At 40.4% G+C, this 21,170-nt stretch overlaps 2 protein-coding genes across 2 annotated transcripts in view; both read left to right on the forward strand.

The window, feature by feature from the left end:
- Nucleotides 1–17,796, forward strand: part of LOC140312502 (cadherin-23-like) — a 119,654-nt gene extending 101,858 nt beyond the window's left edge. Inside the window, exons 17-33 of the mRNA XM_072390298.1 lie at nucleotides 1,498–1,603; nucleotides 1,839–1,966; nucleotides 4,699–4,771; nucleotides 5,634–5,750; nucleotides 5,932–6,044; nucleotides 6,322–6,429; nucleotides 8,292–8,481; nucleotides 8,721–8,866; nucleotides 9,202–9,421; nucleotides 9,819–9,971; nucleotides 10,225–10,338; nucleotides 11,419–11,567; nucleotides 15,149–15,209; nucleotides 15,652–15,800; nucleotides 16,110–16,245; nucleotides 16,879–17,267; nucleotides 17,644–17,796. Coding sequence (XP_072246399.1) covers nucleotides 1,498–1,603; nucleotides 1,839–1,966; nucleotides 4,699–4,771; nucleotides 5,634–5,750; nucleotides 5,932–6,044; nucleotides 6,322–6,429; nucleotides 8,292–8,481; nucleotides 8,721–8,866; nucleotides 9,202–9,421; nucleotides 9,819–9,971; nucleotides 10,225–10,338; nucleotides 11,419–11,567; nucleotides 15,149–15,209; nucleotides 15,652–15,800; nucleotides 16,110–16,245; nucleotides 16,879–17,267; nucleotides 17,644–17,778 — 2,487 coding nt within the window. The 3' untranslated portion in view covers nucleotides 17,779–17,796. The remainder of the gene's footprint in view (nucleotides 1–1,497; nucleotides 1,604–1,838; nucleotides 1,967–4,698; nucleotides 4,772–5,633; nucleotides 5,751–5,931; nucleotides 6,045–6,321; nucleotides 6,430–8,291; nucleotides 8,482–8,720; nucleotides 8,867–9,201; nucleotides 9,422–9,818; nucleotides 9,972–10,224; nucleotides 10,339–11,418; nucleotides 11,568–15,148; nucleotides 15,210–15,651; nucleotides 15,801–16,109; nucleotides 16,246–16,878; nucleotides 17,268–17,643) is intronic.
- A 221-nt stretch (nucleotides 17,797–18,017) lies between these two features.
- LOC140312503 (cadherin-23-like) lies at nucleotides 18,018–20,750 on the forward strand. The gene is made up of 5 exons (XM_072390299.1): nucleotides 18,018–18,026; nucleotides 18,085–18,234; nucleotides 19,779–19,907; nucleotides 20,231–20,359; nucleotides 20,487–20,750. The coding sequence occupies exons 1-5, from the start codon at nucleotides 18,018–18,020 to the stop codon at nucleotides 20,748–20,750; spliced, it is 681 nt and encodes a 226-aa protein (XP_072246400.1).
- Nucleotides 20,751–21,170: the final 420 nt, after the last annotated feature.

Consider the following 21,170-nt stretch of genomic DNA (forward strand, 5'->3'; position numbering starts at 1 on the left):
CTAGTGTCCCTTATGTCTTTGGACCAAAGCACGTCAGACACATTTCTTTGAGACCCCAGGAAATTTCATAGCTTGAAAAAATGGCATGATTAGTTTCATTTATATACTAACTCTTACAAACTAAATCAACATTATGGCATTGAAGTGCTGCAGTATAACAGATGTGTCACAGTTACTGATACTGAAATACAAACAGTGATGCATTACATTTACATGCAACGACATCAACATTCAGTCATTCAAATCCCACCAGTCGTCGGACTCGCCAGTCTTTCCTCTTGGTTGTCTTAGTGTTACTTTAATCCTGCAATAATGTTTTTGCGTGTGCTGTATCCACCATGAACACAGATCAGCTTGATGTGTCGGTCATCAGTCACTGCCACACAAAAGGCAGAGGTACACAGGCCCGATGGTAACTAATGGCTCAGCGTTTGCTTTGATTGCACCCAGAAGAGAAAAACTATTACAACCCTTCGGGCTGACTCTGCCACAGCACACTGTGACAACTGGCCTCAATGCTTGGCTCACTGTGTTTGATTATTATGTGCTAACCTTAAACGCTGCTGATATTAATACGCCACCCAGGAGGAAGAGGGGGGGGGGGCAGACGAACAATTTTGTGTGTCAGCGGTTTGCTCGGGAACTTATAGACTTTACACATAAGCGAACACTCACTACTCTCGGAAAATGCTAAGAAATAACAAGAAAAAGGAGAGGTCTGAAACTGATGGGAGGAGAGGGTGTGTTGAGAAACAAAGCAGAAATCTTTCTACTGTTTGCTTATTGTCATGGAGGTTTGTGGCTCCTAAACCTGTATTCATTTTTTCTACACTTCATATTCTTTTGCCACACATTTATTTGATTTGATTTATTTTAAATTTGATATAGGAAGATGGTGCGGAAGAGAAAGCCACTGCTTATGAAATTGTGGGGGAAGAAATGTATTACTTTCTCAACACTGGCATTAAATCAAAGAGCAGAGATATGCCTGTTGTGGAGAGATACAAGTGAGTGTTTTTGACAACCTGTCCAGCCTGTAATGATGCCAGTGAGGCCCAGCAGACTCTCCTCACAGCCGGAGGACTCGTGTTTAAGTTCCTTCCATCTCAAGGATAATGAGAGGCTGTCATCATTGCTGTTGATGTTCTTTTGGATTGCCCTACCAAAGTATAGTTTCATCTGTCCTATGCCTGCTTGGCTTGTCTGGGCTCAGTTGGTGTTCATCCAGTATTGACGCTTACACCACTAATAGCCAGAATCAGCTTTAATCTGTCAAGTAACTTGCCACCACTGACTGACAGCTTCCTGGCTGCATTCATATGTTTAGACTCACACACATTCAGACTGTGTAAACATCCACATAAAAATACTACCACTGTCTGCTGCAGCATCTGCCGTTTTGCTCACCCTCTCAAAACGTATTCCCTTTGTGGGCTTTTGAATGTCATTCAGGCATATGTTAAAAGCATTCCCATCCCCACATTTTCTCACCCACAGGCTACTGATGAGGACTCTCCTCCCAACAACTTCTTGACTTACACCATCACTTCAGCCTCAGTCTTCCGTGATTACTTCAGCATCATCATGGTGGAAGGCTACGCAGGTACTTCCGGATGACAAGCACTTGCTAGATATTAGTTGAAATAACATTTGAAGTTAAAGAAAAATTTCTGTGTAAGCTCATAACATTTTAGATGTTTTTTTGCTAACCAACATAAAAATTGGTGTAAAAGATTATGTAGCGGCAGCTCACAAATACAATCAGATTAGATGTAAATATCCGCTTTTCACCTCACCTGCAAAACATATGACAGAAGTTGTTTGTCTTTCTCCACCAGTGATCAGTGTGACCAGGCCTCTCGACTATGAGAGGGTTCCAAACGGAATGATCTATTTGACAGTGATGGCTAAAGACGGGGGAAACCCAGCCCTCAACAGCACAGTCCCCATCACCGTGGAGGTGATTGTGAGTACAATCCTGCAGCACATTCACACACAACAACAGCAACACAAACGTGCAGTGACACACAAGCACAACTGGTATTTGCGGTTATTCCTTCAAATGCGACATCTATCAAGATTTAAGGTTTTGCTTTAAAAGTGCACCTTTTTCTCCGTGTCATCTGCAGTATATTCTCATCGACATGTGGCCGTAGCCAGCGTTGAAAAGCAGTATGACATTATGTCCTCATTATGTCGTGCCACGTACTGTATGGTGATTTGCACATAAAGCAACTTTTCAGAAGCTTCGATTTATAAGGAAAACTACCTTCATGATTTGTAGAATCCTAAGAGCAAGCATCAGTTTTTTTACTCACGATTTCTCACTTTGTTCAGCCTCTGGTACACTCTTTAAACACCATAGATGCAAGTACAACCAGACAGGTAACAGAACAATCATAGATTTATGGCCTATATGAATTTTAAGAGATTGTTCTTTGTTTTGCAGGCGATAAAAAAAAGTATTGATAAGAAAAGTATCCAGTAGGTCTAGTTGTTTATAACAAATACCATGCAAGGTGTGACTTTACTTATCATCTTGCTTTGTATTTACTTAGTGGAATTTTCTCTGTTGTAGACTGAATTAATTGTGAATGAACTTAATTAGGGTTACCAAACAACGTTGTCTTTATCTCCAATAATATTGCGTTTCCTGGTTGATTGTGTGACCAAATCTTTTTTTATCTTCAACTAGATGGGACTTTAGATATTAAGAAACATTTTCAAACTGTGATTCTTTATAATGAACTCTTAAAATAAATAATTTAGTGTGTGCATTCTTCTCAGAAAAGTCTGTCGATGTTGAAATGCACAATCTCTAATCTTCGATCTTTAAATTCCTCCAGATGTTAGACAAATTAAGAGAAAATGAAGAGATGAAGGTGTTAAACCATTTGTACTCAGTGAAGAATAAGCTGCCTTTCATTTATTTAAATATTTGTCAGTTATATGACAGGTGTCAGCTGGCCCATGGTAGATTAGTTCATTTGTCTCTAACATGCATATTGGGTTTCAATACTTCTTCACAGTGTAAATTATTATTAATACTTTTTGATGTGTGTCTTACTAAGGCTTTGTTTGCAGTTTTATCACAGTCTGTGCACATATCTGAGCCTTGAGTTTGCTTGCTTTTGTCGCTCTTATCGAAACATGTCTCATTTTAAAACTGGAAAAAGTCACAGCTGTCAACTCACACTTTCAGCGGATCAGATATGTTTTGATGTATAAAAGAAAAAAGAAGAGGTTCTTGGTTCTAATTTAACACGCTATCACTGCTTGGTTCACCCTGCATGTTTTCCTGAAGCCTGATAGCATTTAATTTGCATTCAGTGTTAAGTACCAGTTCTCTTTTGTTATGAATTTTAAAAAAAACTTGCTCTGACCCTGACTGTTTTGTTTGTTTGTCTTTTTCGCTTCCAATTATCAAACATATGTTTGGGTTCACAGCATGACTTATGTTAAGTGTTTTATTTGTAGTCACAACTTAAATGGATGCAGTCTCAGTTATTCATACTGAGGTTCTGTCATTGTTTTTTTTATAATACCTGAATTATATGTATAATATTAGAATATAATTTTTAATCAGAAAAACTGCATCAAATCATTTAGGGTTATGTGATTTTAAATGGTTATCTTCTACATTTGTTTCTTTATTTCCTGTTCACTTGAGCAGTCCATGCTCCCAAAGTCTCATTTCCTATGACAGACATCCATCACGGATACAACTCTTTATTCTGGAAAGAATAAAAGGCAGAGAGGAATGGATCAATATTGTTTGATATGCAAGGACTGTATAAAGAGATATACACATATCCTGCATGAGGAATAAATACTGTGTAAAAACAATGCTATAACCAACTATAGATGGATGTGCACAATTCAGTATTCTCAGTCTTTGTATCTTTCTCTGTCCCCTACAGTGTTGTGACTCACACCACAGGGGTTTATCAGTTGCTGGCAGCATCACACTCACACAATGCTTTGCACCAGTGTAACACGGAGCCCAAATAGATAATGGTATCAGTGACTGTTGTTTAAGTGTTAACATTTCTCAGCAGCTCACGCAGTGGGGAGCTTCTCTCTGAATAGCCACACAACTGCATGTGTTGGTGTGAAATTCAGCGTTATTCATGAGTGGGAGGTTGTGAGAAATTTTATCCATAGAATCCATTTTAAATCATACACTGTTTCATGTTATAGTCATATATTCTTGTCAGTTTACCCTTTGAATTAGATAATGTTACGAACAATTTAGTTTCTGCGTCAGATCGTATATTATTTTGCATCCAGTCCAAGACTAATTTTAAAGTGCTTCAAAAGTTATAGTCATTCTTTTAGCTTCAGTGCACAGCAGTTGATAGAATATTTTCATAGTTTTAACATTGCATCTGACTGATGACATAAACAGAAGCCGGCATGACTTCAATTTTCTGTTTGAGGCCTCAAAACAAAGTGTTTTCTGAAGATTTCAGTTTAACCAGCCAGAAAGGCATCATCAGCTAAAAACAAACACTTCATTTTTACTATAAAAAGCATTTTGTGCTTCATAGTCTCTTAATTTCCAAACATGTTAATCTTAGTGCTAATTTGCAGTGACAGCCTCAGACACTTTTTAGCTTTTCTTTTTAAGCAAATTTGCATTTTGTCATTGTTTAGCACATTGACTTGAGCTGTTGTTTATGTTTATATCTCCACCAGGATGAAAATGACAATCCCCCCGAGTTCAGCAAGCAGTCTTACATTGTCAAAATCCCAGAGAACATCATAGCCGGTGAGTCACCTCGTGCATTTGGGGTTAGTTTAGTTGTTAGAATACAAATTAGGGTTTACACTGCTAATATAGCTCTCAGACACAATATTTAGCAGAAACAGCCACCTCTTGTATGAAATGTCTTTTTATTAGCATATTCAACAAACAGTTTATCTCTCCCGGGGGGTATGTTTCTGATGTTTTATTTTGTTTCCTTCCTCTAACCTGCTCTGTGTTATTTGTTTTGTTTCTATGATGTTTTGAAATGCTCAGTCAGAATGTGGGATATTGACTATTCAAGGAGAATCACTGGCTGTTATATTCATTCTCTTGCATACATTCAGAAGGCTCTTTATTCCCAGACAATAGATTACTTTCCAGTCGCTAGAGGGAAATGGGATATTTGACCACCCGATTCTCTCTCAGAGCTTCAGCAGGCGACGACCATGTTTGTTTCACTCCATATTTAAAAGAGCACTCAGCTGAGCAGCTTGGATGAAGGCTAAGCTTTAGGGGAATGTGTCTAAAGTATTTGGCCCTGAGCTTGAGACCTAAGGCTGCTGCTGTAAAACGGAGCTCAGGGCGAGCCCTCCGCCTCTGGCATGTATCATCCGCTACCCAGCCTGGGTATTGATCAGCTCTGTGCCTGATATTGGCTGTGCCAAACAAGCTGATAATCCACTAATCCATAAACCCACTCACTGCCATGCTGTCAGTGTTCCTGTAAATGAGGGTGATAAAGAAATTAGCTCTGTGACTCTTTTCAGTCTGTCTCTGCAGCTGGATCATCACAAACTGTTTCTCTTTTTAGCATGACTTCATGTTTCCCCTCCATAGCTCAGTGAGTTGCAATTTACGTCTTTGCCTCTCCTCTCCATTACAGGGGCAACTGTGCTGCTTGTGAATGCCACTGATTTGGACGCCTCGCGGGAGTTTGGCCAGGCCTCGCTCATCTACTCCCTGGAGGGCGCTTCTCAGTTCCGTCTCAACTCACGCTCAGGTATACGTGTGCACATGTGCAAAAGTGTGCGTTTATAGAACTTGTTACATCAAGTTAATATTTGAGATATCTGACTTTTTTTGTTAGCTGTCAGCTCATAGTGAAAATGACTCTTAGACTTGTCGGCATCTCGCTTGTTGATCTTTTTTTTCACTTGTGTGATGCTGTGTGTGTGTTTTAGGAGAGATCACCACCACAGCCTTGCTGGACCGAGAGCAGAAGTCAGAGTTCATCCTAATAGTCAGAGCTGTGGATGGAGGAGTTGGCCCACAGCAGAAGACTGGCATCGCCACGGTAACAACTTCCCAGCCATCAATTGACTGAAGATCTGATCTTAATAAAGCCTTATTTCTGAGTTAGTGTATCTGCTCCATAATTTATTGATCAAAAAATATTCAAACATCTCAATCTAAGATGCATTTGGAACCTTCACCGTATTTTTTACTTTTAACAATTGTTGACTTTTTTTATTGGTAAACTATAATAACCAAAAGACTTTCATTACATACTTCACATCAAAAGGTTCTTGGTACTGTATCATTGCAATGAAGTGTTCTCCTCTCCCACCCAGGTGAACATCACCATACTTGACATCAATGACAATACCCCAGCGTGGCAAGATGAGCCATACAATGCCAACGTAGTTGAGATGAGTCCAATCAACACTGATGTTATCTCTGTGAGTGCAGCTAGTCTGACCTGTTGAACATGATCTAACTGATAAGTTTATGGTAATAATCAGTGATGTAGAAAAAAAAGAAATAACAAAACAAATATGCACACTGGAATTGTCGTAGCCGGTGTTATATTAAATATTAGAATTAACCTGTGGAGACTCCATTTTCTGTACCCAAGGATGTGTAAAAACTTTGGTTTCTTGGAGTGGAGGGTGTTCTGCTCTGATCCAGTATGTTAACTTGATTCATTTGACTTCTCAAAAGTTTTGATTAATAACACTTTTGTTTCAAAGCAGAGTGATTAAGGTTTGAATTTAGTTTTAATGCAAAAAATTATGTTCAGTCTAGGATTGAAGCCATATTGTAACTAAAAGAGAGAGTCATGAGTCTGTTTACACACTTCATAATCAGTGGATAAAAATGAATTACTGCACAGGTCATCACAAAGTAAACTCTGATATTAGTCCAAATCTCCCTCATTGTCCTGCTGGTGTCTTTGGCAATGTGTTGTTTGGTAATTAAGCTCTGATAGTCCATTAATTAAAGAGGCGTCACTGAGTGTAATTAAGGCAGTCTGATTGCTAATTAAAATGTTGCCTGAAGTCATATGCATTGCAAATTATTCAGCTGCTAGGCAGAAAAGGAAGTGAGAACCTCTTTTGCAGAGTAAAAGAGCGAAATGGGGAAGTAGTGCGGCAAAAGAAGTGAAAACTACAAGCCTTTCTCTGCTAAAATGTTGCTACATGTACCACTTGTTCATGCTCTTTTGTAGCTATCCCTCAACTGACTTTGTTCAGGGAGCATCCAACGATGCGATGCATACTGTATGTGACTTTGTGTGCTCAGCGGACAGACGCTGTTGCCCCTCTGACCATTTTTCAATGAATCTGACCACCCAGGCTTACAGCTCTGTAATTGGCCCCAGTGCAGCCCTTCTCTAGCCAGTGTTTCCATAGTGACAAGAAGCCACCTGCTGAGTCCTCCTGGAGATGTCCAGTGAGCCAATGAATTTGGCTGCTGTGCCCAGTGCAAGAATCAACCCACTTAAAACTCACATCACCTTACTATCAGTGCTGCAGCCTCTTACATACAGCTCCCACACACAAAGACACAAACACACATAATATACACACACAAACACACAGTGAGACTCCCTTAAGCATCTCCTTTCCAAACATCATTCTCTTCTCTGAAGCTCTCCAGCCAAACCAGAACCACAGTTCAATATCCAAGGCTAATATATTTGCTCACTATCTTTTAATGTGCTCTGCCCGGCCCAGAATTGATTAGTTGAATGAACCTTGTCCAGACACTTCTCTACAACTTATATCACCTACCTTGTCAGAGCAGTTGCAAATCAATGGGACTTCAAGATGCCTGCCTAACACGTCTTCTTAATAATTAAATACCCACAAATCCTTTGTTCCTCTAATGACCAATTAACCAGTTTCCAGCATTTTTTGCCAGCACATTGAATAATTGATCAGCTCTTTAAAAATCAGCCAGTGTTTAAGCTGGGCCCCTGGCTTCAGGCATTCATCAACCATCGCCACTTTGTGTCAAAAAGAAGCTGTTACCATTTTTCTTTTAGATGCCTGATGAAATATAGCAGTTGGAAGGGCTTGCATGGGAAAAGTTTCAGGGCTGGGAAGGAGGTTTTCTTATTATCAATACTGTTACAAGTTCTGCAATTCCTATTCCTTCCCTGCTTCATTGCCTCATTCTCCCCCCTCTTCTACCATTTTCTGTCATAAATCATTCCTGTCCCCAAAGCCTTAAGTTTTTGCTTGATAAGTAAAGCACACAGTAAAGCTTCTTTTGTGAAAATATCATTTTTGTGTTTTTCTCTCCCATCCCATTCCAGGTGTTGGCAGTGGACCCTGACAATGGTGATAATGGGACAGTTGCATACAGTATCAATCCAGAAAACCCTTTCTATACCATCGACAGCAGAACAGGAAAGATCCGCACCAGTGGGGTCACTCTGGACAGGGAAAGCTCAAACCCTAGAGACACCGTACTTATGAGGACTATTATCATCTCAGCTGTTGACCGTGAGTAGTGTGTGTGTACGCATGTTGTTTAAAGTCATTTTGCTCTTGTATGTGCTCAGAGCAAGCTTAAATCGAGCCTTTATTTTGCATAGTAAGCTTTCAATTCCTTTCTCTAAGCTTTTTGTCTTAAGTTAAATGTTGATCGCCGAACTTGTCTGACTTTTTTAACTAATAGACTTATTTGACCATGAGCTATGGTACTGTGCACCTTTTTTACGTCTGTCTGGCCCCCTCTGTAGGTGGTACACCTCCACTGCGTGCATCAGCAAGCACCACAGTATTTGTGAACTTGCTGGATCTCAATGACAACGACCCAACTTTCCTCAATCTACCATTTGTTGCTGAAGTACCAGAGGGACTGTCCATTGGCACCTCGTTTTTTAGGGTAAAAATTTAACTTATATTCATGTGTAAGGGCAATTCATGCAAGAATGGCAAACTTTCTTTTAAACAGTTTTTTTTAAGGGATACATAGCAACTGTATCATGTATTTACAGATTAATTATTGATCATTTTGAATAAACAGAAGAAAATATACATTGTAACTATTAGATAGTGTCTGACTTGATGTTTCAAATATGTCAAAAAGCTACTCTATCATTGCTATCTAGTTAGGAAAAAAAATGCGATTTTGTTTGTTTTTGTTTTCATAATTTGCAACTTTTCTTTTTAATGTTTTGCTGTTCTTCTGCGTCCCTCCCCATTATCATCCTGTTTTAGGTCCAGGTGGAAGACCCTGATGAGGATAAGAATGGTCAGATTACAATGGCATTACAGATGGGTATGCCTCGCCTTGACTTCTACCTGAACACCTCCACTGGCATTCTCACCTCCACAGCAGTTCTGGATCGTGAGCAGATCGGACAGTACCATTTAAGGATTATTGCATACGATGCAGGGAAGTTCCCTCGTACTTCTACATCAACCCTCACTGTCACAGGTGAGAGGCTTAGGTTTTGTTATCTTGGGCTCTCTGTGAATGTACAAGTTTCAAGCTGTATGACTGGATCATTTCTCAATGAAGAGCTAATTAACTGTGACAGACAGTAAACCACTGACATCTAAGAAAAATGCTACCACCTGCTGGTGGGATGTAAAAAAAAAGAAAAAGAAATGATCTAAATGCTTTGAACATGATAGAAGAGGAGTACCTTGGGAATTTTCCAAATTGAACAGATGAGACAGAATTACTAAAACTGTACTCCTCAGCAAGAAAGACCAGACCCCTACTTAACAAGTTTTTCTACTTACAACAGCACCCTGCTGCTTTTTGTCCTCATGTGCATCTTTGTGTGTCCTCATGTGTTTTTGTCTGTGTGTTTGTGTATGTGCGTTAGTTCTGGATGTAAATGATGAGACGCCCACCTTCAACCCCCGTGTGTACAATGTTTCCCTGAAGGAGAGCGTCCCTAGAGACCACATCGTAGCGCGCCTCAGCTGCTCTGACAACGATGCTGGTCTCAACGCCGAACTTAGCTACTTCATCACAGGTCAGAGGTCACAGTGGGAAGCGTTTTAGTGTTGCTGGGTTACAGTGTTGTACATTTATTGGATCTACTGTACTGTATTGTGCAACTTCAGTACCTTCCATCCATCCATATCTATGTAAGTTTGTGTATGTGGTGAGCTTCTCTTGCATGTTTTTTTGTAATATGTAACTTTATTGTATGTCGATTAACGGGTGTGTTTTCTTCATATACTGTAATTTAATTTGGAAATATGTTTTGTGGTTTGTATTTTTAGATGGTAACCAAGATGGTAAATTCAGCGTGGGCTTCAGAGATGGCATTGTCAAGACAGTAGTCAGCCTAGACAGAGAGACCCAGGCAGCATACACTCTGGTCATAGAGGCTATAGGTGTGTCCTAAATTTTACATCTTTTATAAATAACAAACTTTATAATCTGTACTTTCATTTTACATAACATTTTTTTAAGTTTTCATCATAGTTCTCTATCTGAGAAATGAAAAAAAAAAGCTGCCGTCAGAGCCGCAGTGATTTCAGACTGTTGCTCAACTGCCTTTGTTCCCGTCTGGGAAAAAAGAACAAAAAGTCTGAGGTTTTCCTGTTTTGGAAACCACTGAGTCAGGACATCTTATGCTGAGGGGGCCACAGACATCATCCATCCATGTTCTATGTCCACTTTATCCAACTCAGGGTCGCGGGGGGGCTGGAGCCTTACCAGCTGTCATTGGACGAGAGGCAGGGTACACCCTGGACAGGTCGCCAGCCCCGTCGCAGGGCCACACAGAGACTAACAAGACAAACAATCCATGCATACACTCACTCCTAGAGTCAATTTTAGAGTCACCAATTAACATTATGGTGGGAGGAAGCCAGTGTACCCCAAGAGAACCCACTCATAAACAAGGAGTCCAGCTGGGATTGCTGTGAAGCAGCGGTGCTAACCACCACACCACCCCGCCACATTCAGCAACATGGGGAAAAAAGGCACAGAGAATATGAAAGAAATTGAATTACACATATGGTCCGAATTTACAAGAAAATGGAAATTTCCCAAATTTTGATGAGCCACCAATGTTCTAGTCTTACTGTTTTCTGCTGGATTATGCTGTATATTTTCTGATTATTAGATTACATTGAATTCTTCTTATGCAAATATTACTATATCAGAAGAACTCTTTAATGTTTGCACAGGAAAAAAAAAACTAAAGCACACACGCTTGAGGCAGCCAACATGAACACAAAGTGTGCATTGGGCAGCTGCAGGTTCGATATATGGGTAGCTTTGGGGGGATAATGTCCCTTGCTTGTTTTTGTTCTCGCTTCCGAGCTACAACTGCCTATTATTTATGTTCATGGTCTGTAGTATACCCACCATACACACACAATTGCTGTTTCAGTTGCTTTGAGGACATCCTTAAAATCTGAATGAACCATTGATAGGTTTGTGAATGTGTTTCTCTTTTTACATAGACAACGGTCCAGCAGGCAGCCGAAGGACAGGAACTGCTACTGTATTTGTTGAGGTGCAAGATGTTAACGACAACAGGCCCATTTTCCTTCAGAACAGCTACGAGACCAGCATTCTGGAAACCGTGCCCCGTGGAACAAGCATCCTTCAGGTAGAAACAGAACAGCATTTTCCAAATCAATTTTATTCCTTTAAGACTTAGTGAATCATTTACAGGGTGCTCTGTGTTTTTTGGCTCAGGTTGCATATATCTTGCTTGAATTTGCTTGAATTGTTTTTTAGACCTGCACAAAACCAAACTTAGAATTTTCAGGTGTTTGTCATAATGCACCTGAATTGCCAGATGGATGGGGTTTCCAGCAACAGAGCAATCAGCAGTGTGAAGCTGAATGATTATGTTGTCGCCAGATTTTGAGTATGACAGGTGAAAATTTAAAAAATAATTTCCAAATCATCATATAGACTCAACTTCCCTTTGAGGCTTAAGTCAAGGCATGAAAGTCAAATATTGCTTGTTCAAGTGTCTTGATAAAAATATTTAAATCATTTTTCACTGTGCTCAGATTTAGTCACAGATGGATTCAATTATAATGATTATAGCTCACAGCTGTGACAAACACCATCTATTCAAGTACTTTTAAAGCATTTTGTTACAAACCTCTTTCACTCTGAATCCAAAGAATATTAAAACAAATACTGAAAAAAAAAAACATTCTTTACAGTCAGAATTAGACTCTTTTGCTGCAGCAGCTATGAAGTAGAGAGTTATACAGTGTGTCACGTCAGAGGGACAGACAGTCAATCCCCAGCCTGTCCTCAAATCAGATTTCAGTAACATAGTCAAACAGGCAGGGCTTAGTGAGGTGTGGCTCCACTCTGGCCTCTGGATGCGGTGTCGGTAAGGCTGGGGACAGGGATGTATGTGTTCTGTCATGCTGCTGCGGCCTGCGTTGAGGCGGTCGTCTGAAGGAGAGGTTGTACGAGCGCCGGTATGAGCCCAACCTCTTCCACACCTTTAGCTGGGGCTCACTGGACAAGTTTCTTCCACGAGTCAAACTCTCTCCTGGACCACAGCTTGCCTCAAAGTCCCCGTCCTGTTCAGAGCGCCGACACACTGCCAGGAAGGCTGCCAGCCCAGCCAGCAGCAATGATAAGCCCAGCACCACCATGATTGTGAATTCTGGGTCGTGGATGTCCAACGGATAGGATGGAGGCTGTAGGACGGTGGGAGAGATGGTGGTGGTTATCAGGCTGAGAACAGTCGTGTTTTCTGTGTGAGAAGTGACGTTGGAGCTGGGTTCAGTGGCGTTCATGTTGTCTCAGCCCTGGATAAAGAAAGCAAGATTTCTTATCAGGATGTTTTAGGGATGGTGTGTATGCATGTGTATGTGTGCGTGCGCATGCGTGTGTGCCTGCCTTTATCAAAGTGCCCTAGTAGCTCTCTTGATGCAGGCTTTTCCCTCACTAACCAAGCCTAACCAAGCTAAGAAGGTTCATTTGGAGGTTTGTTCTAAAATTTTTAATACACATAAACACACATGCCCAAATATGTATATTTGCATAGGTATAGAAACTCCTGCATGCACATGCTGATGAGGTGACTGTTTGGCATTTGCAACAATTATGTAGCTATTAAATCAAGGACTACAAAACAGTCAATGCTTGACAGGCTTTCTTCAATGTAAAACAAATTGGGTTTATTAAAGAGCCCCCCATAAAATGCAAAGTGCCCACCCCTTCTATCCCAGTCTCCAATTATCCCCCCTCTCATTCTGTGCGCCCCCATCTTCAGCATGGTAACATTTGTAAATGTCATCGTCCTTAATTCAGCGGAGACAAAGCATGGCTTATCGGTTTAAGGGAAACACATTGGGACGTGAAATTATTTTTAAGACCAAATGCCAGGAAAGCTGTGAAAAGGCCAGTGGAAAGGCTCGTTAGAGAGTCAGTTCATTAGTCAGCTCCTCCGAGCATGTATGGCACACACACCCATATTAACACAAGGCCATTCAAAACTCCAACTTTCTCTTTCAGCCACTCATGCTGTAGTTTGCACATATTCATGATTAGGCAAGCTGTTCTTAAACTTGGCAGCTTAAGGTACTCTTCGTCTTCTTCATCCCACATTGTTATTCTTTCAGATCTGGCTGCTCAGCTAGTTTTAAGACAGTGAAACTCCTTCACTTCTTCATAAGCACACTTATACTTACCTGTTCACAGTTATTAACTCTGACCAGCTGTACATTTTCAAGTTCTTCAATAATTTCTTAGCATGTTTTTTTACGTATTGTATCTTTTGAAAATTTTTTTAATCATTTTTAGGGTATGTCATACTCTTCATTTTGCATCTCCTTATGTCTATCTGTTTGAGCACATGCCAAGCAAATTAGCAAGCTTTACAATGACTTTTCGTAAAATGAAATAAACTCCTTCTAGAATATACTCACACCCACACACTGGAGACTCTGTAACAGCGCCTTGCTTAGTTCCTGTAACTGAGGTCAGACCTGTTTCGTTCATCCACACACTTGTTTTTCCGCCTTAAACTGCTGCTTTCCCAGAAACAGAGAGGGAAACAGTAGGACGGAGGAGGGGGGACAAAAAAGAAAAGGGGGTAAAATGTGGGTAACTGCATAATAGTTCTAAAATCTCACTGTTACCTTAATGGCAGAGAGCCATGGGCAACAAATAAATTTTTTTGAGCCACACTGAGGCTTTGCAAAAAATCTCTATGCTTACACTTCACAACAACACACTTACATCTGGCTCAGGAACATAAACTTGTATTTTATACACCCCCTTTTATTACCTAAGTGGTTCATTCCACTGTGTAATACCCTATTCATCACCCACCAATCTGACCCCCCAGCGTCTTTCTCCTCCCTTCTCCCCCTCCTCTGTCGTCCTCTTTCTCCTCTCCTCTCCACATCTCTTTATAAAGCTAATGAGACTGAAGTTGGGCCCCTCCTCACAGAGGGAGCGGGAAAGAGCAAAGCAGGACACACAGGGCAAGACTTTAGGAGGGCATGCGTCTGTAGTTGTGCATACCTGAGTGCACAGCCACGTGTGTTGTAAAGCCTTGAATGTGTGTATCTGTATGCTGTTGAATATGCACTTTGTAGCCACCTTTAAAGACTTTGACACATCCACTGAGAAGCGGGATGTGACATGAAGTCAGCCTCATCCAGTGCCAGCAGTTGTGCCGCCTCTCTGGATTCAGAAGTCACTCTGATGACACGGACCATTCACCAGCAGCCCAGCATGCTCACTATTAATCTGTTTATGGTGCAGAGCTGTGCAGTCTGTGCAGGGACTGGGGTTTTTGGGTGCTTCTGGCTATCTGCCTGCAACAGGGAGAGAGAGGTTCCCACTGCCAAGCTACGATGGGGTTGTTGTGGCAACAAGACACTTGGCACTAGTGAATGTGGGGTGCATAAAAAATGTACTGATTTGTTCCTCTGTTTTTAGAAAACCATACAAGCAGTAAAAATCCATATTAAAAGCATTGCATATTATGCTAGAGTAAAGACACAAGAACAGCACTGGACATCATATTTACAAGTAAATGGCTCCAAAGTTGGATTATTTTAGCATAAGCTTTCATAATGGGATATCTTCTTTATAGCTTTTCCCCTTTATATTGCCAGATTTTTTACATTTGCATGTAATTGCATTTCCTTGTATAGGTATTTTAAGAAACCACAGATTTGTTGCTTGTGTTTGTCTGTGCAGGTTCAAGCCACAGATGCAGACCAGGGAGAGAATGGCAGAGTTTTGTACAGGATCCTTACTGGTAAGTGCTGCTGTTCGCCAGTTTTTTTCCAGATGGTCCCCACACATCATTTTATTGCAACGAAAACTATGGCCAAACAGATGTTCAATCAGAAGATTATAACTCTACATAACACATGTGTTTTTTCTAATAAAAACATTTTGTTTTTATCAGGGTGGTTGGATGTTTCATTCTGTATCAAGCATATTGTCTAAAAGAACTGGTGGGAATCTTTACAAAAAGTTAAAATTCCAGGAATGACAGATTCTTTAAACAGGTCTATTTACATTGGTAGGAACTGAAACTGAAAATATATCAGCTGCTTGGCACATACTTATTGAGACATGATCTAAACCCAGTGACTAAATTAAACATTTTTGCTAAAATTTTTATGGAAGTCTCATATTCCCTTTGTTTTGTTGTCTCTGGTTGTATGCTTGGGTTTGTAAATGCATGCCTACAGGAAACAGCAACAATCTGTTCAGCATAGACAGACAGACCGGGCTTCTGACAAGAGGCCTCAGGGTTCTGGACAGAGAAACCAGCAGCTCCCATGTGTTGGAAGTGGAGGCCTACAACAGTGATGAAGGCAGCATGAGGAGCGCTGTGAGGGTGAGAATGAAGCGAGTAGCTGGAGTGGAATAAACACAGGGAAGATACTTGAATATGTGTATGTTAATGTATGGTATGAATAAAAAAGCAAAGCAGTTTTTTATAACTCTAGATCATGACCCATATAAGGAAAATGGTCTGTCCTGTGAACCTTATATGATATTTAGCCTAGAAATCTGGACTAAAATCCAGATTTGGACCATATGTAGGAGGTCCTGTTGCTTGATGAGTTTAAGAAGCACTAATCACTTTTCCTAAAACTGCTTTTCTCAAAGTTGATATGAAAAACATAAATGTCCTCTCCTTTAGGTGATCATATATGTTGACGATGCCAATGATGAGGTACCTGTATTTACCCAGCAACAGTACAACCGCCTGGGCCTGAGAGAGACTGCTGGCATCGGCACCTCTGTGATTGTGGTGCGTGCCACAGACCCTGACACCGGTGAGTTCACTCTCAGATCTATCAGAAAGAGCAGCTGAGTTTAACTTCAGTTTCTTCTTGTTCTTTTCCCCTGAAGAGAACACTCTTTATAAATAGATAAAGAGTGGCTTTGGACGTTGCACTTCTGCTCTGCTGGCGGGGACAACAGTTTGTAGATCATCAACCCTGACACTAGAGTGCGCTGCTCCAATTGAGAATACGATAGCGCTTTTTTTCTTTCTTTTTCTTTTTTTTCTACTAAATTATGTCATTCTGGTTTGTCAAAAACATTGCCTTTTTTGTGACTGCCATTTAAATTTCTACTTCTCCTTCATAGTTCAGACTTCCTCTACTCACTTCCTATTTGTAAAGTGTTGCTTAGACACTTTGTGACGCATCTGGTGCTGGGTTATGCATTTTCCAAAACATCAGAGCAGACCTGAAACTGAAATGAACACAACATAACCACCTGACAAATGTTGACAGTTGAGTTAGATAAAGAGTACATTTTAAGAACTTGTCACTATAGTTCTTCTGCAACAGTTTTGAATTGAATGATCACATGTAATTATTCAAAACTCTTAGAATAATTAGAAAGCCAACTTTTTCTTATCATTTTTGACTGTAAGCATATTCCCCTTCCATCGTGTTCAGGTGATGGTGGAGCTGTTGCCTATGCCCTTGTGTCTGGCTCAGACCGCAAGTTTGAGGTGGATGTAAGCACTGGTCTGGTCACCACTGTCGACTACTTGGACTATGAGACCAAGACCACCTACCTCATGAATGTCTCAGCCACTGACCAGGCTCCACCTTTTCACCAAGGCTTCTGCACTGTCTATGTCACATTACTTAATGAGCTGGACGAGGCTGTTGCCTTCTTCTCCGCTGGCTATGAGGCCTCACTTCGGGAGAACATCGCCACGGGGACAGAGGTGGTTCAGGTGCAGGCCCAGTCTGCTGACAACTTGAACCAGTTGACTTATCGCTTTGACCCTGATACATCACCTGCAGCCCTGGCCCTCTTCAAAATAGACAGTGTCACGGTGAGTGAGGGATCAGTGGAGTAAAGGCCACTGATCATGTAAGCACAATTTTCATGGTTCTTTTCCGTGTACTTCAAAGAATATACCCACCTTCTGTCTGACATCTCTCGCCCATTAGCCACACCATGATTCCATAATAGCTTTCCTTCTGTGATTTGAGCCAGCAATCTTGTTCCAGCATGACTGTAACTGATCAAAGAGTTTGTATTCTTTGAAGTCATTTGAGTCCTTTCATAAATGAGAAATGGGGATTTTTTTTTTGTTGATTTGATAACTTGTTAGTCTTTCTGTGCTTATGCCTTTGCGCTCTGTCTGTGAATTTCCATCTTGTAAGGAATGGAGGATAAAGGTATGTGCTGGGTGTGTGGTGTTTCAGGGCCGCATCACAGTAACAGGTCTGCTGGACAGAGAGAGGGGGGATTTTTACACCCTGACTGTTGTAGCTGATGATGGAGGACCTAAAAAGGACTCCACTGTGGTATGTCATTTCATTGGAAATGTTGCTATTTAAGCCCTAACCTTCAAAATTAATTTGGTGTTTTTGAATTTATTATTGTATATGTTGTGTCCATTCTGTTGTAGAAACTTAATGGCATTCCTCTTTTAATTATTGCATCTTTCGTTGGAACTGTAGAAGGTAAGACTTGCCATTCGATCTTGCAACATTAGTACGACATTAAATGTGTTTTCATCTGTGGTATGCAAGGTGTATATCATGTGTTTTTTGGTTTGTTGGCTCAACTGGTTGTCATGTTAACAGTAAGTATCATTCTTTTAAACTGTAGTAGAGCCTACCAATGATCTTACTTCTTCACAGGTGTCCATCACTATTTTGGATGAAAATGACAACAGTCCAGAGTTTGACATTACATCTGATACTTCTGTGAGCATCCCAGAAAACACACCCAAGGGGAAAAAAGTGTCTGTGGTGCTGGGAAGGGACAGAGATGCTGGATCAAACGGACTGGTGAGGATAAAGACAGATGGAAGAACATAGTTTGCATGGTTTACCTAAACACTTTTATTGAGTTGCACCAGTGGTATACTTTCCACATGTAAAATACACAAGGGTTCTCTGAAGTGTCAATATCAGAGGTTGTGCATGAGGCTCTGATCTCTTGTCACTATACTCCTAGATAGTAGTCAAAATGCTTTGTGCTTTAAGAACATATTTCAGTCCAACCGCTGCACATGCACTGTTTATCAGTGTGTGCAGTTGGTAGATTGAGTTGGATTTTACTACACTGAATTGGACTTGTATTGTGCCTCTCCTGTCTTGAGATGTAATAATTGGCGCTTTATAAATTAACTGATTTAAACTGACTTGAAAATTGGAAAAGAAGGTGTATAAAGAGGGCAATTGCTGCCAACACTTGTATAGTTTATTTTAAGAATAAGTTTCAATATTACATAATTTACAATATTAAATATTATGAAATTCTCCAGACAAATTAGTATGATAAGAACAACTATGTGTCTTTGATGTCTGCAGTTTTCTGTATGTGATTCTGCAAGAACTCATTTCACTACTGAGAGTTACTGCATATAACAACATTAGATATATGGTAGGCCTCTACAGCACATTGTAATTTGTGTTCATTAGACAGGACCTCCATTATACCACCTTACAATACTTGTGGCACAAAACAGAATATGCTGTTGAAATAGTGCCACAGATTTAAATAACGTACTATGCCCTAAGTGAGGGAGGTCTCCTGACTTCTCAAATAGAACACAAATTTGACTTTTTTTTAGTTTGTGCACCTTTTAATGTGACATCATTGCTTTTTATTCACGTCAGCAGTCTGGAGTACAATACGTCAAACTAAGATCACTTTAGTTTCTCATATGCTAACTCATACATTCTGGACGTGCAGATTGCCACATATTGTTGCTCAATGTGTGGTTTCAAAACACTTTTAACGTACTCTCAACAAGCCAGACACCTCCTGTCTCTCATATTTGCTATTCTGTGTGAAATAAAACAATGTTTCAAAATCTCGTCACCCCAATTTTTTAATTAAACTCTTTAGTTTAGGGGTGCAAAAACGCAAATATGCGCTTGCTCTGGATGGGTCTCATCAGTTTAGCATGTGCAGTCATACTTTCTATGAGCACACAAATATGGATGAATATACAGGCTATTTCTAACATTATAACTACTTTTCAGTTGTTAATTATAAAGAACAGAATTTGTCAGATCTGTCAGCAACTGGCCTGTAAAAGTGGTGCCAGAATGGAAATGCCAATGTACATATTTTCATAAATAATCACTAAAATGTGAAACTAATTGAGGAAAAAAATATTCAGTTTCCAGAAAGATTAGATTTAGCTTGCCCAGTTCCAATTACTGAATTTTCTCTTCAAATCATTAAATGTTCTGTGGGAAACACAGCCATTAGATCATTTGTACAATTTGGGTAAGTTTGTGATAAAAGTTTTACATGACAGTAATGTATTATTTAGTATAATCTACTCTTTCTCTAATTTTGGCTTATTACTTTCTCACAGGTCAATTTCACTCTGGTGGCAGGCAACATGGAGGATGTGTTCAAGATCAAGACGGTGAACAACAGCTATGGAGAGATTTATGTCAATGCTCCTCTGGACAGAGAGTCAGTAGACCGCTACTTACTTAAGGTAAGCCAGCAATTCATATGTAGTTAGGGCAGATTTTCATCAGGTACCATAATTATAGCCCATGGCTTTATAGCACTTTTACTGTCACATTATACACTTTGACCCATTTTTTAAGGTTTAGGATGGATCCAAACACATAAACATGTGAAAGATGTCAAAATGTTCACATGAAAGAAAGCATAAGGGCTTCATTACACAACAACAATTTTTCTAACCACGTATCAAAGGCACATTCATTTATATATTTATTTTTTTGTTTGTTTGTCTGTCCTCTATGTGAGGTCTACATCCTTATAGGCATCAGTTCCTCTGTTTTGTTTCAGGTACGCGCCACTGACAATGGCTCACCTGCCAGACATACAGACCACTCACTCACCATCAACATCCTGGATATCAATGATAATGCACCTGTGATTGAAAGTCAGAGGGGCTACAACGTCAGCGTAAGCGAGGTAGGGATGCTTTAGCTTGCAGGGTTGTGACGTCCATTTAATAATGATAGTTATTATTCTGACAGTATATGCTTTTAATCTACTACAGACACTGATAACAAGGCCTCATTTTTCATGCATTTTGCAGAATGTTGGAGGAGGGACATCAGTCCTGCGTGTGATGGCTTCTGACCGAGACATCGGTCCCAATGCCATGCTGTTTTACTACATCACAGCCGGAAACCAGGACCTGACCTTCCGCATGGACCGCGTGACCGGAGAGATGGTGACACGACCAGCCCCTCCCGATCGCGAGCGCCAGCAAGAGTATCGCCTCACTGTCACTGTGGAGGATGACGGCACACCACCGCTGTCGGTAAGATGCATGAACAGCATATTCGATCCGATGTAAAAATATTTATCTCAACTTCTTTTTTTTCAAATTACTGAAGGCTTTGATGTTGAATGAAGGGAAATTATTGCATGTTTTTTGGGGGTTGTTTTTCATTCATGCACGAGAAAGCTGTAATGTGTACAAAGGGTCATACATGTGTCTTATCATGTTGTTGTAAACTGTGGAGAGATGTGTGAACTGGAGAGTGTCACATCTGATGCACAGCTCTCCTTTGGTCTTTTGTGGGGATCTTGGGCATCTGGTCATCAAGTCTGCCGTACAGTAAGCCCAGTGGTGCAAAGTAATAACACAAAGTATTACTCATGTCCTGTGCCTCATAACAATTCTGACTTACTTTTTTTGCCATTTTATACTTTCATTCAGTATTTTCCCTTATAGTCGTTTGTTACTGGTTACTTTTAAGCAACAACAGATGTG

This window comes from Leuresthes tenuis, unplaced genomic scaffold (genome assembly GCF_036924035.1).
Source record: "Leuresthes tenuis unplaced genomic scaffold, fLeuTen1.0.hap1 SCAF_8, whole genome shotgun sequence".
NCBI lineage: Eukaryota > Metazoa > Chordata > Actinopteri > Atheriniformes > Atherinopsidae > Leuresthes > Leuresthes tenuis.

Coding starts and splice junctions, on each gene's coding strand:
- LOC140312503 (XM_072390299.1), top strand. Junction 18,235..19,778: donor ATGCTGGATCAAACGGACTG/GTGAGGATAAAG, acceptor ACTTTCTCACAG/GTCAATTTCACTCTGGTGGC. Junction 20,360..20,486: donor ACAACGTCAGCGTAAGCGAG/GTAGGGATGCTT, acceptor TGCATTTTGCAG/AATGTTGGAGGAGGGACATC.